This window comes from Trichosurus vulpecula, chromosome 3 (genome assembly GCF_011100635.1).
Source record: "Trichosurus vulpecula isolate mTriVul1 chromosome 3, mTriVul1.pri, whole genome shotgun sequence".
In the NCBI taxonomy this organism is placed as follows: domain Eukaryota; kingdom Metazoa; phylum Chordata; class Mammalia; order Diprotodontia; family Phalangeridae; genus Trichosurus; species Trichosurus vulpecula.
Window position 1 is genome coordinate 232,165,508 of NC_050575.1, and position 15,211 is coordinate 232,180,718.

Here is a 15,211-nt window from a genome sequence, read left to right on the forward strand (position 1 = left end):
TCCTTCCTCCATGAAACCTTTCTTGATTCCCTCTCTTGCCCTGTCCTCTTTCTGTTCTTCCAGCCAGAATTATTTGGCTTCTGGATTCTAACATATAAAAATTCTCTTTATGAAAGCACAGAAAAGTTAGGACTAGAATATTATATTGCAAGGTTGCTGTTTGTCCTTTCTTCTCAAAGAAGACCAGGACATCAGGGAGGTGGTGCCATGACATGCAGGTGAATTGGCTTTAAGTGAGGGAGGGCTGTTCAAGGTCACCAGCCTCACTTTCTCCTCCAGAACCATCTGGGTCCAATGGGCAGATATAGATCAGGACAACTGGAAGATGGCCCAGAATGCAGTCAGGACAGTTCAAATCAACAGATATCTATTGGACACCTATTAAATACTCTTCACTGTACTTGATGCTTTAGGGAATGCAGAATTCGATGCCATTGGTCTCTAGTAGAACTGTGCAAAAAACATGAAATAGTGAACAATGTAGAAACTGATTCCTCATCACAAAGGGGCAAGGGACTAGTGGGGCAGAATATCATATACGTTTTCAAATGTAGTCACTGTATTTGGTTACTTCTTTGTCTTTGTAGCAAGAAGTGGCATTAATGTTTTTAATTAAACAGTTGGGGCCACATTAGCGGTGACTTAGGAATGCTGTGGAACCTAAAAAAGGGAGAGATTAAAGAGAAGTGCTAGTCAGAAAGGTTTCAAGACAGATGATAGAACATAAGTGCTATTCTGAATATATGTAAAAAGATGTAGCTATGGTTATGTAAAATATATAGATTAGAAGATTATAATAAGCTGATAGGACATAGATAATACAGATTATCCTCAGAACTTGCTATTGGCCCTGCCTGCCCTCTTACTTTCTCTGCTAAGACTTAGAACCTAAGTACTGCCCGGCATTTATATCTGCAGTGGACTTCCTGTGAACATGAGGACTTCTTTGTGTGCTGTTTTTCCCCATTAGAATGTTAGCTCCTTGAGAGCAGGGATTGCCTCATTTTAAAATATTCCTAGCACATAGCACAGCCCTTGGTGTATAATAACTACCATTAATATTTTGTCGTTCTGAGAAAGAAATGGGGCTTGTTAAGTTTTGAAGAATTTTCGTAGATTAAAGAGAGAAAGGGTAGGTAGGTCCAGGTCTAGAGTTCACCAACCAGCTGATTAAATAGAAGTCATTTATTAAGTGCTTCCTGTGTCCCAGGCATTGTGCTGACAGTCAAGAATATTTTGGTGGAGAAATAAGAGGATCCTAGAATGATCCTAGAACTAGAACTAAAGAATTGTGGCATGTTGATTCTGATGGCAACCTCGGAGGTCATCTTGTTTTTTCCCCTTTTATAAAGGAGAAAACTAAATTCACAGAGAGGAAGTAAGGAAGTGATATGAGAATAGCTTTGGATTTGGGAGCCTAGGTCAGAAGAGCTAAACTCAACTCCTGGTTCTACCACTGAACACCTTTGTGACCTTCAGCAGAGTCATGTTGCTTATGGGCTTCAGTTTCCACACCTATGAAATGAGGGGGTCAGACTCATGTGACCTCTAAGATCTCTTTCATTTGTAACAATCTACAATTCTTTGTAGAGTCATGCAGCTAACTTATAGCAGAGCAGATACTAGATCCCAAGTCTCCTAATTCCTAGCTTAGTATTTTTAAAGCCTCTTCTCCTTTGAACATGAATAAATTGCTGGGGAAGAAACAGAAATATCTGTGTTAAACTTGAGAGCTTAGTAGAGTTTCCTACTATTATTGACCCCTTTCACTTCGTTTTCATTTCAAATTGAATATTGAGTCAGACAATAAAGTTTTGAGAACAGCCTGGGATGGCTAGTATTTCTTTTAGTGTCTTGTACAGAGTGAATTTTACATAGCAAGAGAAAATTGCCCTGTATCGTCTACAGTTCTCACCTGGTGTAAAGTAGTTTGATCAGGTAGCTCTATGGTATAAACAAAAGCCCTTAATATTTAGGATGACTCCTTCCTAAGTTTTCAAGACTTTAGGGCAATTCAACAGCTTTTCGGTAAGCATCTTTCACTTGTAAAGCCCTGTACTAGAGTTATGTTGGAGTTGTATAGGTGCCTGCCCTGGGAGATAAAACATGTCTACAAATAACTATAATTCAGGGGAGAATAAAGGAGGGGTGCTAGGTCTACAGATTCTACCCTCAGCTTCTCTACACTTCCCTCCCTCATGGGTTCCATGTAAGCTGCTAAAATCAGTTTCAAGAACACCAGCTTTTATCACGCCACTGAAAATTGGATGTTGTACTATCTTTGCTTTGCTTTGACAGCAATTGAAGAATAACAGAAAAAAGAAAACCCTTGCAGGTCTCCAGGACTTCATGTCAGTGCTTTCTCCTAAATGAAAAAGGAAAAGGTTTCCTTGTTTCTTGTTCTTTTTATGGAGATAGAAACAGGACTGTTTTCCCCCCAGACATTGGGAATGAAAAGAAAACACCTAGGTTCAACTCTATTGATAGTAATTGAATTCACCCCAGAAGGCAACTTGACATTTATAATAGCCAGCTGCGACCCATGAGTACATACTTTGAGGCTAGATAGATAGAGAATTCAGGATTTGCAGTGTTGGAGTATGCTCAAAGAAATAGGGACTAAAATACACACTGAAAGTTGGATTCCTTAGAATAGATGGATTTTTAAGATACAATATTACCCCACTTAAATATAGGACAGTTTATATGTTGGTAGGGTTCTGTGTTTATATATTAATAATTGATTCAGGTGTTTTGAAATATTTGAGTAGATAGAAGATTGTGGCTGGCATCATTTTGATTAACATAACCTAATTTGGACGGGTCTATATTATTTAGATTATTAAAGACAAAGAAACACTTCTCTGTAAGTGTTAATAGACTTACTGAATGAGCAGATGTTTATTATGTAAGTATTTGGATTCTTTCGGATATTTTGAATTTTGTTACATAGTTCATCTTAGTTGACCACCTGTTTTTAAAAAAAAAATGTCACCTGAAACCAGTGAGAAAAGACAGTTGAAATGTATTTAGCTGCAGTAACTTAAAGACAATGTTTATTATTACTTTTAACTCATTTTTTCGTGTTTTCCTCAACTTCATCATCACCACCACCCCACCCCCCTCCCAAATCCCCTCATTTCCTCAGTCTGTAGACTCCAGCCTTGGTGGACTTTCAAGATCAAGTACTGTAGCCAGCCTAGATACAGACTCTACCAAAAGCTCAGGTATGTAAACAATGTGCATTCCTTCACCACCCTTGGCCTGTTTCTTTGTTGTTTAAAATGGGGTTGGGAGGAGGTTGGACTAGATGGCCTGTGAAGGTCTTTCCCTTTCTAGATCTGTGATCCTACTCAGTCTTTTTTTTAATCCTATCAGGTGTAATAGCAGATCCCAGTAGAGGTTTTTGTTGTATTGTGATAAATCCTGGATTTTCTCTTGTGTGTTTGCTAAGTTTTGACTGGGTATAGAGATGAGAGGGAAGAAGCTCTGTATGTATACATACAATATGGTAGAATATTGCTTGTCAGAGGGCTGGAGTAAATGATGAGGAGAACCCCGCTCTGAGTGTCATGGATAAAATGATTGGGAAATACTGGTGGGATCAGTACCATAAAAACACACCAAGAAATGTTAGAAAATGTTAGATTATGCTGTTAATCAACCAGTATTTGTTAAGTTCCTCCTCTGTGCCAGGCACCAAGCCAGCTGTTGAGGATACAAGTACAAAGAATGAAATAATTCCTTACCTTCTATTGTAGCCAAGTACAATAAAACTATTTACCCATAATATAAAGGAAACAAAAACAAGTATATATAAAGTGGGTAAGTATAGCATGATTTGGGAATTAGGTCACTGGCTGTTGGAGGAATCAGTAAAGGTTGTTTTGCAAAAGATGGTGTTTGAGCTGCATCTTAAAGAAAAGGGATTCTCTGGGATGGAGGTGATGGAATACTCTCTGGAATATTCCAAGTATGTAGTAGGGCTGCTTCTACCTGTCCAGTCTCCTTATGTCTTACTCCCTCCCTTCCCACCCTACTCCCTGACTCTACAATGACTGATATTGGCCTCCTTGCTGTTCCTTGAACATGACACTCCATCTTTCGACTCCAGGCGTTTTCTTTGGCTAGTCCCCATCTCTTGAATTTTCCTGTTTCTCATGTCTGTCTCCTGCCCTTCTTGACTTCTTTCAAGTCCCAGCAGAAATCCTACCTTGTAGTGGAAGTTTTTCCTAAACCCTCTTAATCCTAGTACCTTCCCTCTGTTGATTATTTCCTATTTATGCTATATGTAGCTTTTTTGTACTTTATTGTCTCCCCCATTAGACTGTGAGCTCCCCAAGGGCAGGGACTGTCTTCTATATTTGTTTTTATCCCCAGTAAATAGCACACTTCCTGACACGTAATAGGTGCGTAATAAATTGTGTTGACTGACAAATGCAAAGACATGGTGATGAGAAATGAAGTATCATGTATGGCGAATAGAAAAGACTAGTGTGGCTAGATCACAGAGTGCAGAATGAGGAAAAATACTTGATGAAGCTGGGAAGTCATTATGTAGGATTTTAAAAGCTAAAAAGAGAATTTATCCTAAAGGCAAGAGGAAGCCACTATAATTGATTCAATAGCAGAGTCATATAGTCAGATTTGTGTTCAGGGACAATTGCTTTGGCAAAAGAACGTAGGGTGGACAAGGGCGGGTGAGAGATTTTGGCAGAGGTACCCGCCTGGAGTCTTGAATAGTCTAGGCCAGACGTGATAAGGGTCTATACCCTTGCTTTGTGCATGGAGAGAAGGGGACACATATGAGAGATGTTGTAAAGGTAGAAATTACAAGATTTAGCAACTTAGAGGAAGAGGGTGCTGAGTTGTATGAACCTCAAAGACAGAAATAGGGAAGTTTGGAAGAAGAGACAGAGAGAAAGATAATGAGCTCAATTTTGAACATGTTGAGCTTAAGCTGCCTTTGAGACATCTGGTTTGAAATGTCTAATAGGCAGTCGTGATGTTTAAAAAAGGTTCAAGAGACAGTTTCTGGGTAATTTAATCATTTTACTAATAAGGCCAGCAGGTTATTAATAAAAGGATGGTCATTTGTCCATATCTCTTAGACTAAAACAGTCAAGGCAGGGGACTCACAGTTTATATACCCTTCAAAACAGTAGGTGGTCCTTCAAAGAGCAGTCAAATCTCATTGGTTAATGCGATTGGAGGTTGGCTATATTAAAACGAAGGGCTGATTATCTTTATACCAGACTACTCAGAGCTGTCAGTTCAAAGAATATATACTCCATCCATGCCTGAGCTGACACCATGAGCTTCCCCACCCTAGATTCAATTCTTTGCTATGTTGAGTGAGGTCTGACCAAGATTGAGGAGAGTCAGTGTAATCACATGATCAATAATGTTCTTCAGACTGAACTTCTAAAAACTTTAGAAGAGGAGAGCTCTGAACCTCTCCTGAAATTATTGGTTATTAATAATCATTTCTCACACAGTTGGTGATGTAGGACTGAAGCTAGGGAAGAGTTGGGCTTGATACAGAGCTCTCTGAGGTGATAGATAAACTTCTAGAAGCTAAAGAAGGTACAGAGACAGAGGAGAGAAGAGAGCCTAGGATAAAACCTTGTGGAATAACCAGTTTCAGGAGCCTGATATATAAATGGTAACCCTGTAGAGGAGACTGAGGAAAAGTCAGACACCTTTCCTCAGAATTTGGAGCTTTAGTTAGGATGAAGTAGTGTCACAAAGACCCAGAGAAAAGAGAGTGTGGAAAGGGAAAAGACGGTCAGGAGTGTCAAATGCAACAGGTAGATTGAGAAGGATTAGGACTGAATAAAGAACATTAAGTTAAGAGATCATTGGTTAACTTCGGAAGAGAGCAGTTTCAATTGAGTGATGAGGTTGGTTAGCAGATTATAAGTAGTATAGGAGAGGAAGTGAAACTGAATGTAGACAACTTTTCCAAGGAGTTTTGCTTAGAAAGGGAGGTGACATACAGTCAGTAAACATTTATTAAGCATCTACCATGTGCTAGGCATTGTACTTTACTGCTGAGGATGCAGAGAAAGGCAAAAGACAACATGCAAACAACTTATGTATGAACAAGGTATATACAGGATAAATAGGGAATACTCAACAGAGGAAAGGCACTAGAATTAAGAGAGATTAGGAAAGTTTCCCATAGGATATGAAGTTTTAGTTGGGACCTGAAGAAGCCAGGGAAGCCAGGAGGAGGATATGACAAGAAGAGTACTCCATTCATGAGAGACAGCCACAGAAAAATCCTAGAGTCAGGAGATGGAGGGTCTTGTTTAGAGAACAGTGAGAAGCTCAGTGTCATTGGCTTGTATAGTATATAGGTGGTTTTAAGATATAAGAAGATTAGAAAGGTAGGGGTCAGGGCAGATTTTTTTTTTTTTTTTTGCTTTTTGGCAGGGCAGTTGGGGTTAAGTGACTTGCCCAAGGTCACACAGCTAGTATATGTGTCAAGTGTCTGAGGCCGGATTTGAACTCAGGTCCTCCTGACTCCAGGGCTGGTGCTGTACTCACTGTGCCACCTAGCTGCCCTGGTCAGGGCAAATTATGAAGGGCTTTGAAAGCCCTTCAGAGTGTTCAACAATGGATTTTGTGTTTGATCCTGGAGGTGATGCAGAACCACTGGAGTCTGTTGAGTTGGGGTGTGGGGGGAGTGCATTTTAGGAAGATCATTTTGATGGATAAATGGAGGATCAACTTGTGATAGGCAGACCAACAAACAGGCTATTACAATAGTGTAGGCATAAATTAGTCAGTAAACATTTATTAAGCTCCTACTGTGTGCCAGGCACTGCTCAGGGTCAAGCTCAGGCTCAGTACTATTTCTGGGTTTGGATTGGGGTCTGCTGCGTATAGGTATTCCTCCTCCTCCCAGGTAGCTGATCAGGGGAGTGGGGATATGGTGAAGACAATGCTGGTTCCTGGTACAGGATTAGCCTCCTTAATTTTTTTTTTTTTAAGTTTTTTTGTTAGAACATGCCAAGTAGCCTTAGTTTTGCTCCAACCTTTCAGGAAAATATTTATATCACAGACCAGAATAAAAACAAAATGGTAATTACTAAAGTCTCATTAGAATCTGTGGCAAGTTGGGTCAAAAGGCTGATTTTCCTTTTTCTTCTAAAACTTAATTTTTTTTAGTTTTTTGTTACATTTTAAGTTCCAAGCTTCCTTCCCTTCCTTCCCACCCTGAACTATAGAAGGCTGCCATTTAACACAGATATATCTATATCCATATCTACAAAAACATACTGTACACCTGTTTATCGATTCTTTCTATGGAGGTGGATAGCATCTTCCTTCATAGGTGCTTTGTGGTTGATTTGAATAATTATAATACTCAAAATAGCTTAGTCATTCAGTTATTCTTCAGACAGTATTGCTCTTACTGTATCCAACATTCTGTTGTATCTGCTCATTTCACTCTTCATTATTTCAGGCATGTCTTTCCATGTTTTTCTAAAATCAGCCTGCTTCTCATTTCTTACATCACAGTATTCCATCACAATCGTTTACCACAACTTATTTAGCAGTTCCCAAATTGATGGGTATCCTTTCAGTTTTCATTTTTTTGCCCAACCACGTGGAGAGCTGCTATAAATGTTTTAGAACATATAGGTTCTTTTCCTTTTTCCCTAAAGACCTTGGGAAAGATACCTGATAGTGGTATTGCTAGGTCAAAGGGTATCCATGTTTTATAACTCTTTGGGCTTAATTCCACATCCCTCTCCAAAGTGGTTAGACCAGTCCACAGTTCTTCTTATGCTGTATTAGTATCCCAGTATTCTACGTCCCCTCCAACATTTGTCATTTTCTCCCTTAATCATTTTAGCCAGTCTGATAGATGTGAAATAATAGCTCATAGTTGTTTTAATTTGCATTTCTCTAATCAGTAATGACTAGAGCATTTTTTTCTCGTATGACTGTATATAGCTTTGCTTTCTTCATCGAAAAACTGCCTGTTCATATCCTTTGGCCACTTATCAATTGGAGAATGAAGTTGATCAAAAGGTTGATTTTCCTCTTTCTTTTTCCCCTACCTCATAGTCTCCTAAATAAATCCCAAATGAGTGCTTGAGCAAAGCTCTCCAAAACACATTCATCTTTTCTAGGGCTGAAGTCTTCCTTTTCCATCAGGATTGTTGACTATGGAATCTATCGAAAGTCTGGCCCTCAGAGGAAAAACTATTTGATAGGATATTGTTCAGTTTAGGTTCCAGTCTGTTTCCCTATCAGCTAGTTGTCTTTAAAGTCTTTTTAAAAATTATATACCTTTTTTTGGAAGTACAATGTGAAAGTATTGTAGTGTTTACACAATGAATCAAAATGGACTTCAGACATTTAATAGAAACTATAGCTACTTAACTCTGTGTGTGTGTGTGTGTGTGTGTGTGTGTATGTATGTGTGTGTGTGTGTAGCTATCATAGGTTTAAATCTGGAAAACTAGCTCAACTCTTATTTTACATAGGAGGAAACTGAGGCGGTGGCTTAATCCAGGTTATTTTGCCTTTGCTATCCAACTTCCTGATGGGACTTCACTTCTAGTATATCAGAAAAATGTCCTTTTTTTGGCATAGTGGTTCCTCAATACAGGAAAAAAAAATTTAAGTTAATGTAGCAAAGAAAGCGTGGGAAGGAGACCAATATTTCAATTTAGTACTATTTTAAAAGTTTGCTAGTTTTTCCCTTCTTTTTTTTTTATTTTGAAATTTAAAGCCTTAGTTAATTTACCTCCCAGTGATCTTTATTTAGGATAACAGAAGGTTCACTGGTATTTAATACTGCTCTTTAAAAAAAAAAATCTACTCTTTCATCGTTTAAAGAAATTTTGTTCTTTTTCTGATTAGCCATGAAGTTATAACAATTTAGTTTTTTGAGGGGAAGGAAAGAGTGAAATGAAACTGAGAAATCCCATTTCTATTCAGTAAACATTCATGAAGTGCCTGCTAAGGGTGAGGCACTGAATGAATTCATTCATTTAACAGCTATTTATTAAGGCCCTATGAAGCTCAGGGTGCACTCTGACAGGAGCTGGTGATACAGCAACAAAGTCAAATCAGTCCCTGTCCTTCAGGAGTTTGGGGGGTGGGGGTAATATAACATGTAAATAAATCAATAAACAGCATAATTTTTGGAGAGGAGAGAGCATTAGCAATTCAGCAATCAGGTAAGACCTTCCATAAGAGGTGGCACCTGGACTGAGCCTAGAATGTAGACAGAGTTTGAGAAGTGGTGCTAAGGATGGTTTGTCAGACCACTTGTTCTCTATGATGGCTCAGGGATCAGTTTTCTAGTTTGGTTGGAATCTAATATGCATTAAGGGGAATAATACAGATTAAGTCTACAAAGAGATTGGAACTCAGTTAAGAGGATTTGAAATATCAGGCAGAGAAGTTTGTATTTTATCAGGCTATAGAGCCACTGAAGATTTTTGAGCAGCTGAGTAACATCGTTAAAGTCTGTGATTGTTTTCTCATCTTTGTGGAAGATGAATTGGAAAAGCCTAGATAGAGACTGGGAGCAGAGAGAGAAGCTATTACAACAGTAATAGTGCAGGTGAAAGGGGATGAGGATCATATAAATGGATAGAAGAAAGAGATCTGAAAAGAGATATCCTGCAGGTAGAATTGACAAGATTTGTCAACTGATTTGAGACGGGAAGAGAGAGAATAATGATGACCCTGAATTTGTGAACTTTGGTAATTGGAAAGGATACTAGTGCCCTCAATAAAAACAGGGAAGCTTGGAGGAGGGGCACGTTTGAGGGGAAGATAATGAGTTCTCTTTTGGATGTATTGAATTTGAAATGATTACAAGATAACCAGGTGGAAAAGTCTAGCAAGTAGTTGGTGATATGGGACTGGATGTTAAGGAAGTATAGAACAAGAGTCCCTATTGAAATCTTAAAACATTAACTGATCATTTTTATTTTCTATTAATAGGGCAAAGCAACAGTAATTCTGATACCTGTGCTGAATTTCGAATAAAATATGTTGGTGCCATTGAGAAACTGAAACTCAGTGATGGGAAAAGTCTTGAAGGGCCACTGGATCTAATAAATTACATTGATGTGGCTCAGGTAAAAAAAAAATGTTTGTGTAAGAGACAGAACTTGTAGTAAATATGGTCTTGACATCTCAACGCTTTGCTGTTATCTCAAATCTTGGATAATGAATTCTCGGCTATGAGAAAGTCAGTAACATCTCAGTCCACTAGGTGGCACTATTTCCATGGGTTAATTCTTGAACTATAGTTCCAGCATGTTTAAAAAAAATTATTAGTAGTTAATATTTGTTGAGCATTGCCTGCTTGGCAGTGTTTTAAAACGTGTTGAGGACTTAATAACTTAAAAGATATAGGAAAAACTTTCTACCAGACCTTACATTTAGTTGTTTTATTTTTTTCCTAAGGTCTCCACATAAGTTCTATTAGAATGATTCTGGTAACCTGATTTTTTTTCAATAAAATTATAAATCTTGACATGGCCAATGCGGGAATTTTTTTTCTTGACTATGCATATTTGTTGTAAGGTTTTTGTTTTTATTTTCTCTTTTTCAGTTAGGGAGGAGGAGGGAAAAGGAGAAAATAAATGCATGTTAATTTAAAAACATAATTGAAAATAAAACTTCTTATCTTGATAATTGATCACAATTTCTATTTCTTAAAAACTTTGCCACAATTTTATTAATATATTAGTTGGTGGAAGTGGGTGGGAAAAAGAAAGATTAGTATATGTAAATGGTAAAGTAAATGTTTCTTAGTAATCTATGAAATTGAATCTATTTGTTATTTTAATAGGAAAAGATACTCCTGATAATGATTTCAATTCATTCATGATTCAATTCATTTCAATGATAATGAATCAGTTATAATTAGTGTAACAGAATAACAAAAACATTTAATTATGAAACAAATAAGATTTCTGCTTCACAAGGAACTCTCCTAAGTCTCCCATATACCCTGCATTCTCTGGGATTTGGAAGTTAAGGCAGCACGGGAAAGGGGAAGTGAAGTATATAGGCTCTGACTGGAGTTTTCATGTAGGACTTTGGTGGTGACTACTTTTCTTTTTTTGTTTTTCCTTTGGACTTCGTAGCAAGATGGAAAGTTACCATTTGTTCCTCTGGAAGAGGAGTTTATTATGGGAGTTTCTAAATATGGCATTAAAGTATCAACGTCCGATCAATATGTAAGTTTTTCATATCTTTTAAATGTAATTTGAAAGGAAAAAAGATCATTGGTGATTTAATGTTTTGAAATCGCCAAAGACCTTGTGTTTGGATGCTCCATTGTTCATTCAGTAAACTTTTGGGAAACACCTACACTGGATAGTACTCTGCCTGACAGTAGGAAAATATTTCTCTGCATCTGTGTACCCCAGTCTGTGGGTCATGTACCCCTTCAAAGGCCATGGAGTCATTAGGAGGGATCTCTGTAATGCAAATGAGCCATCTGATCTAACTCCTCAGTACATACCTCCTGTTGACTGAAGGTCTCACACAGATATATTTCTGTATAGTATTACTGGTTTTTTTTTTAACGTGCCATTCTCATTAATGAAATATGAAACATTAACAGATTCATGGTAGGTTTTTGTCAGTTTCTGAATTGCTAGAAACTAATAAAAAGCACAATTAAAAGTGTAAGGACCATGAAATTTCTTTTTAGTTAAAAGAATGCTCTCATCTTTGAAAATAGTTTTATTGGTTTAGATGAGGGCTGTCCAAAATACGGCCCGCAGTGCGATTTTATGCAGCCTACCTGTGGGTTTTAATTTTCATGAGTGAAAAAATAATTTGTATAGAATGCGTATTAGATTTTTTAATTCCATCACAAATAATCTTGTTAATGTTAATTTTCTTTGGTGTTTTTAAGCAGTATTACAGATGGAACATATCACATGGAATTTTCAATCGATATGTAGGATGCGTTCCATCTGTATGATACAGACTAGTCAGTATGGTCCTACCTTTATATTGTTGTCGTCGCTTTGTTTTGTGTTTGCTTTTGCATTTCATGCCTTTGCCTGTTGTATAGATCGCATTTCCCCACTTTCTATTAGTGTATACTATTTTTTATTCTGGGTGCAGCCCTCAAATAATTATTTTAATGGGGTCCTAAGATAACCTAAGGTTGGACAGCCCTGGTTTAGGTAATGCAGAGGCTCTGCCCTTTTGGCACTTAGTCTAGTGAGAGGGACACAACGTACAAATATCACATTGCTGTGTTAGTTAGAAGTTCATTAAAGAGGTACAAAGGAAAGTGCTCAGGTAGGTCTAAGGGAGATGTTTGTTAAAACCAAGCACATCAGGGAAAGCTTTATCTTGTTGTCTGATTCCCTTGAAGGAGTTAGTAGGGGCCCATTCTGTAGATAGAGGTGACTGGTTCATGGCAGCAGCTGCACTCACAGCAGTCCTTGAAGCTGTATCAGTATACATTGGGAAGTAAGATTGACTTCTGTCCACAGAGCCCAAGTTAGGGATGATATATTAAAAAGCTCTGTTTAAAGCGGACTACAAAGACTGATTAGCAGAGGACACTATTTTAAGGCTTTTAAAAGCATTAGGTCATTGCATGACCACCTTTGGCCAAATTTGTGTACACTATATTGAGACTTCTGTGAGAAATTGAGTTGTACCACTACATGTCTCCTTAGAACCAGAACCAGCTTTTATAACAGCCATGATGATTCTGGATTTTCCCCCTCATTTCTGCAGGATGTTTTACACAGACATGCTCTGTATTTAATCATCCGCATGGTGTGTTATGATGATGGTCTAGGAGCAGGAAAAAGCTTACTGGCACTAAAGACCACAGATGCGAGCTATGAAGAGTATAGTCTCTGGGTGTATCAGTGTAACAGTCTGGTAAGGTCTCACCTTATTTCATCTCTCTCTTATCCTCAACTTCTGCCCCCAGTTTTTAACTAGCTATAATGCAAATCAAGAAACAAAACTAGGAAACTGGTTAGTTTTTCAAGGCCTGGGGTGATGCCATACTTCTGGAGGCTGGGTTTGCTACCCATGCCTGAGACCCTTTGGGAAAATTATTCTATTAGATCATAATCCACAGTAAATATTTTTGAAACCAATGAGTGAGTGCTGCTTTTAATAATGTTAGTTCTGTCCTTTTACTATTTCACATAATACAGGAACAAGCACAAGCTATTTGCAAAGTTTTAGCCACAGCTTTTGACTCTGTATTAACATCTGAGAAATCATGAGTTCCTGCTAAGTAGAAGACAAATAACTTCATCTGAAAGAAACCAGCACTCAGGATGAAACAGGAGGTGAACTTTTATCTCCACTAAAGAATAAAGAACCCTCATTCCAGTTTCAGAAAGAAGAAAATGTATTTTAAAAATATTGATCATTTCAACCCCGCAAATTCAAAATTTTCTAAGTTCTCCAAAGCATTTCTAGAACCCTGTTGAATGTTATGACTGTGAATGAAGTAAACTTTCTGCTTGGATGATAAAAAAGCCTGCATGCCAAATTTGACCCCTCTTAGCTTGCCCAGCTTAGCACCAGAAAGTGTTGTGTGTAAAAACATTTTAATGTATAATAAACATTGCAACCTAGTTTACCTTGTGGAAGTTGAATATATTCTAAAGTCATCTGCTATTGAAGGGATATGAAGAAAGCAGGGAGGGAGGGTAGAGTATTAGTTTAATCAAAAGACTTGGGTTCTCCTGCCTTGGCCTTGTGGCCCATGGGTTGCTGAGGAAGGCAAAGCCTGGGTGTTGGGTCCCTCCTGGATTCTTGGCTTTGCTCAGACTGCCAGGCAGACCTTGTGTCTCTGGGAATAGGGGCTCCTTTTAAGACTTTTGATTTCAGCTAGTTTAGGTCCGTTACCAAAGGTGACTGTTGATAGCACTTCAAAATACTAGGCTATCTGTTCAATATATCTAATAATAAAGGTTATTATTAGCACTTTTAAGAAAAATCAGTCCGTTTAAAAGTTTTTTTTTTCCCCAGCCAAATGACTGGGTAATGGATAAACTTCTGAAACATGCTCTAATTATAAATCACTGCATTCAGGACATTGAAAATAAGAGTTGGTTTAGGTTATAGAATATGCAATTGCTCTGCAACTACACCAAAATAATCAAATGAATGACTTGAATATTATACATCTCAAATAGCATTCTACGCTGCAGATTCAGTGTCATCCACTCCTTTTGAAACAGTTAACAGCAATCAAATAGACTGTGCATAAAATTTCAGAATCATCATCCCTTGAAGTTTGCTTTGATGAAAAATGGCAAATGCAAAATGCCAGAGTCTTGCAGCTGAAATTTATGAAAAGTAAACTTTAAATATATTTAACCTAATTTTCAAATTCTAAATATATTTGCAGCCTTTTTTGCTGCAAAAAGATGTTAGTGGGCAAAGTATTTAAAATGTATTTCTGCTGTGGCAAGAAGAATAATATTAATTATTTGCAGAGTAGCATCAACAAATTATTTCTCTTAAAAAAGTGCCAAGATGTATCCTAGACATATACCCAATGAACCTGAGCACTGTCTGGGACCAGAATTAAATCTGACTTCACAGCTGACACCAAATCATCCGAATGCTGACTCCCAGTTTCATATGCGAGGAGAATCCGTGTTTAAAAAGATAGAAGTGAACTTTGCAAAGTAGTGCTGCGTATTTTCTTGCACTTTACCAGTAAATTATAAACATAAATGTAGTGCTAAGCTGAATTAAACTAAGGAATTATAGATTTAAACTTTTTTACTGGGAACTTTGGAAAGTACAAAGGAACCTACTTCAAGACTCAACAAAAACACTGTAATACGTTCTAGTTTTTTTTCTTTTTCAGTTTCTCAGTGGCTTCAGAAATGTGTTAATACATCAAGAATCTATACACGGAAGCTTTTCACAGGATAAAGACAGGCTGTCACAATCAAGTGTACCATTTTCAAAAAAATAAAATCATTAACAACTTTGTCCTACCATTAATTTCAAGGTTCCTGTGCCTGTAAAATATGGCGGACATCGTCTTACATATTCTACCTTAAAGCTTCAAAATTCTCATGTCAGGTATTAATGTTATGGAATTCATATATACCACTGGCATATTCTAGTCCGGTTCATGTAACCAAGTTTTAATTAGGCTTTTCTCAACATATACTAGTTTTCATTACCTGATTTTCTGTAGCATAAGTTC

At 37.6% G+C, this 15,211-nt stretch overlaps 1 protein-coding gene across 3 annotated transcripts in view; it reads left to right on the top strand.

The window, feature by feature from the left end:
• Positions 1-13,617, top strand: part of LOC118841900 (integrin beta-1-binding protein 1) — a 28,076-nt gene extending 14,459 nt beyond the window's left edge. For 2 of the 3 annotated variants that reach the window (XM_036749586.1, XM_036749587.1), the window contains 5 exons: positions 3,149-3,227; positions 9,979-10,115; positions 11,133-11,225; positions 12,754-12,903; positions 13,188-13,617. In XM_036749586.1, coding sequence (XP_036605481.1) covers positions 3,149-3,227; positions 9,979-10,115; positions 11,133-11,225; positions 12,754-12,903; positions 13,188-13,259 — 531 coding nt within the window. In that variant the 3' untranslated portion in view covers positions 13,260-13,617. The remainder of the gene's footprint in view (positions 1-3,148; positions 3,228-9,978; positions 10,116-11,132; positions 11,226-12,753; positions 12,904-13,187) is intronic. The other variant, XM_036749589.1, reaches the window with a different exon arrangement.
• Positions 13,618-15,211: the final 1,594 nt, after the last annotated feature.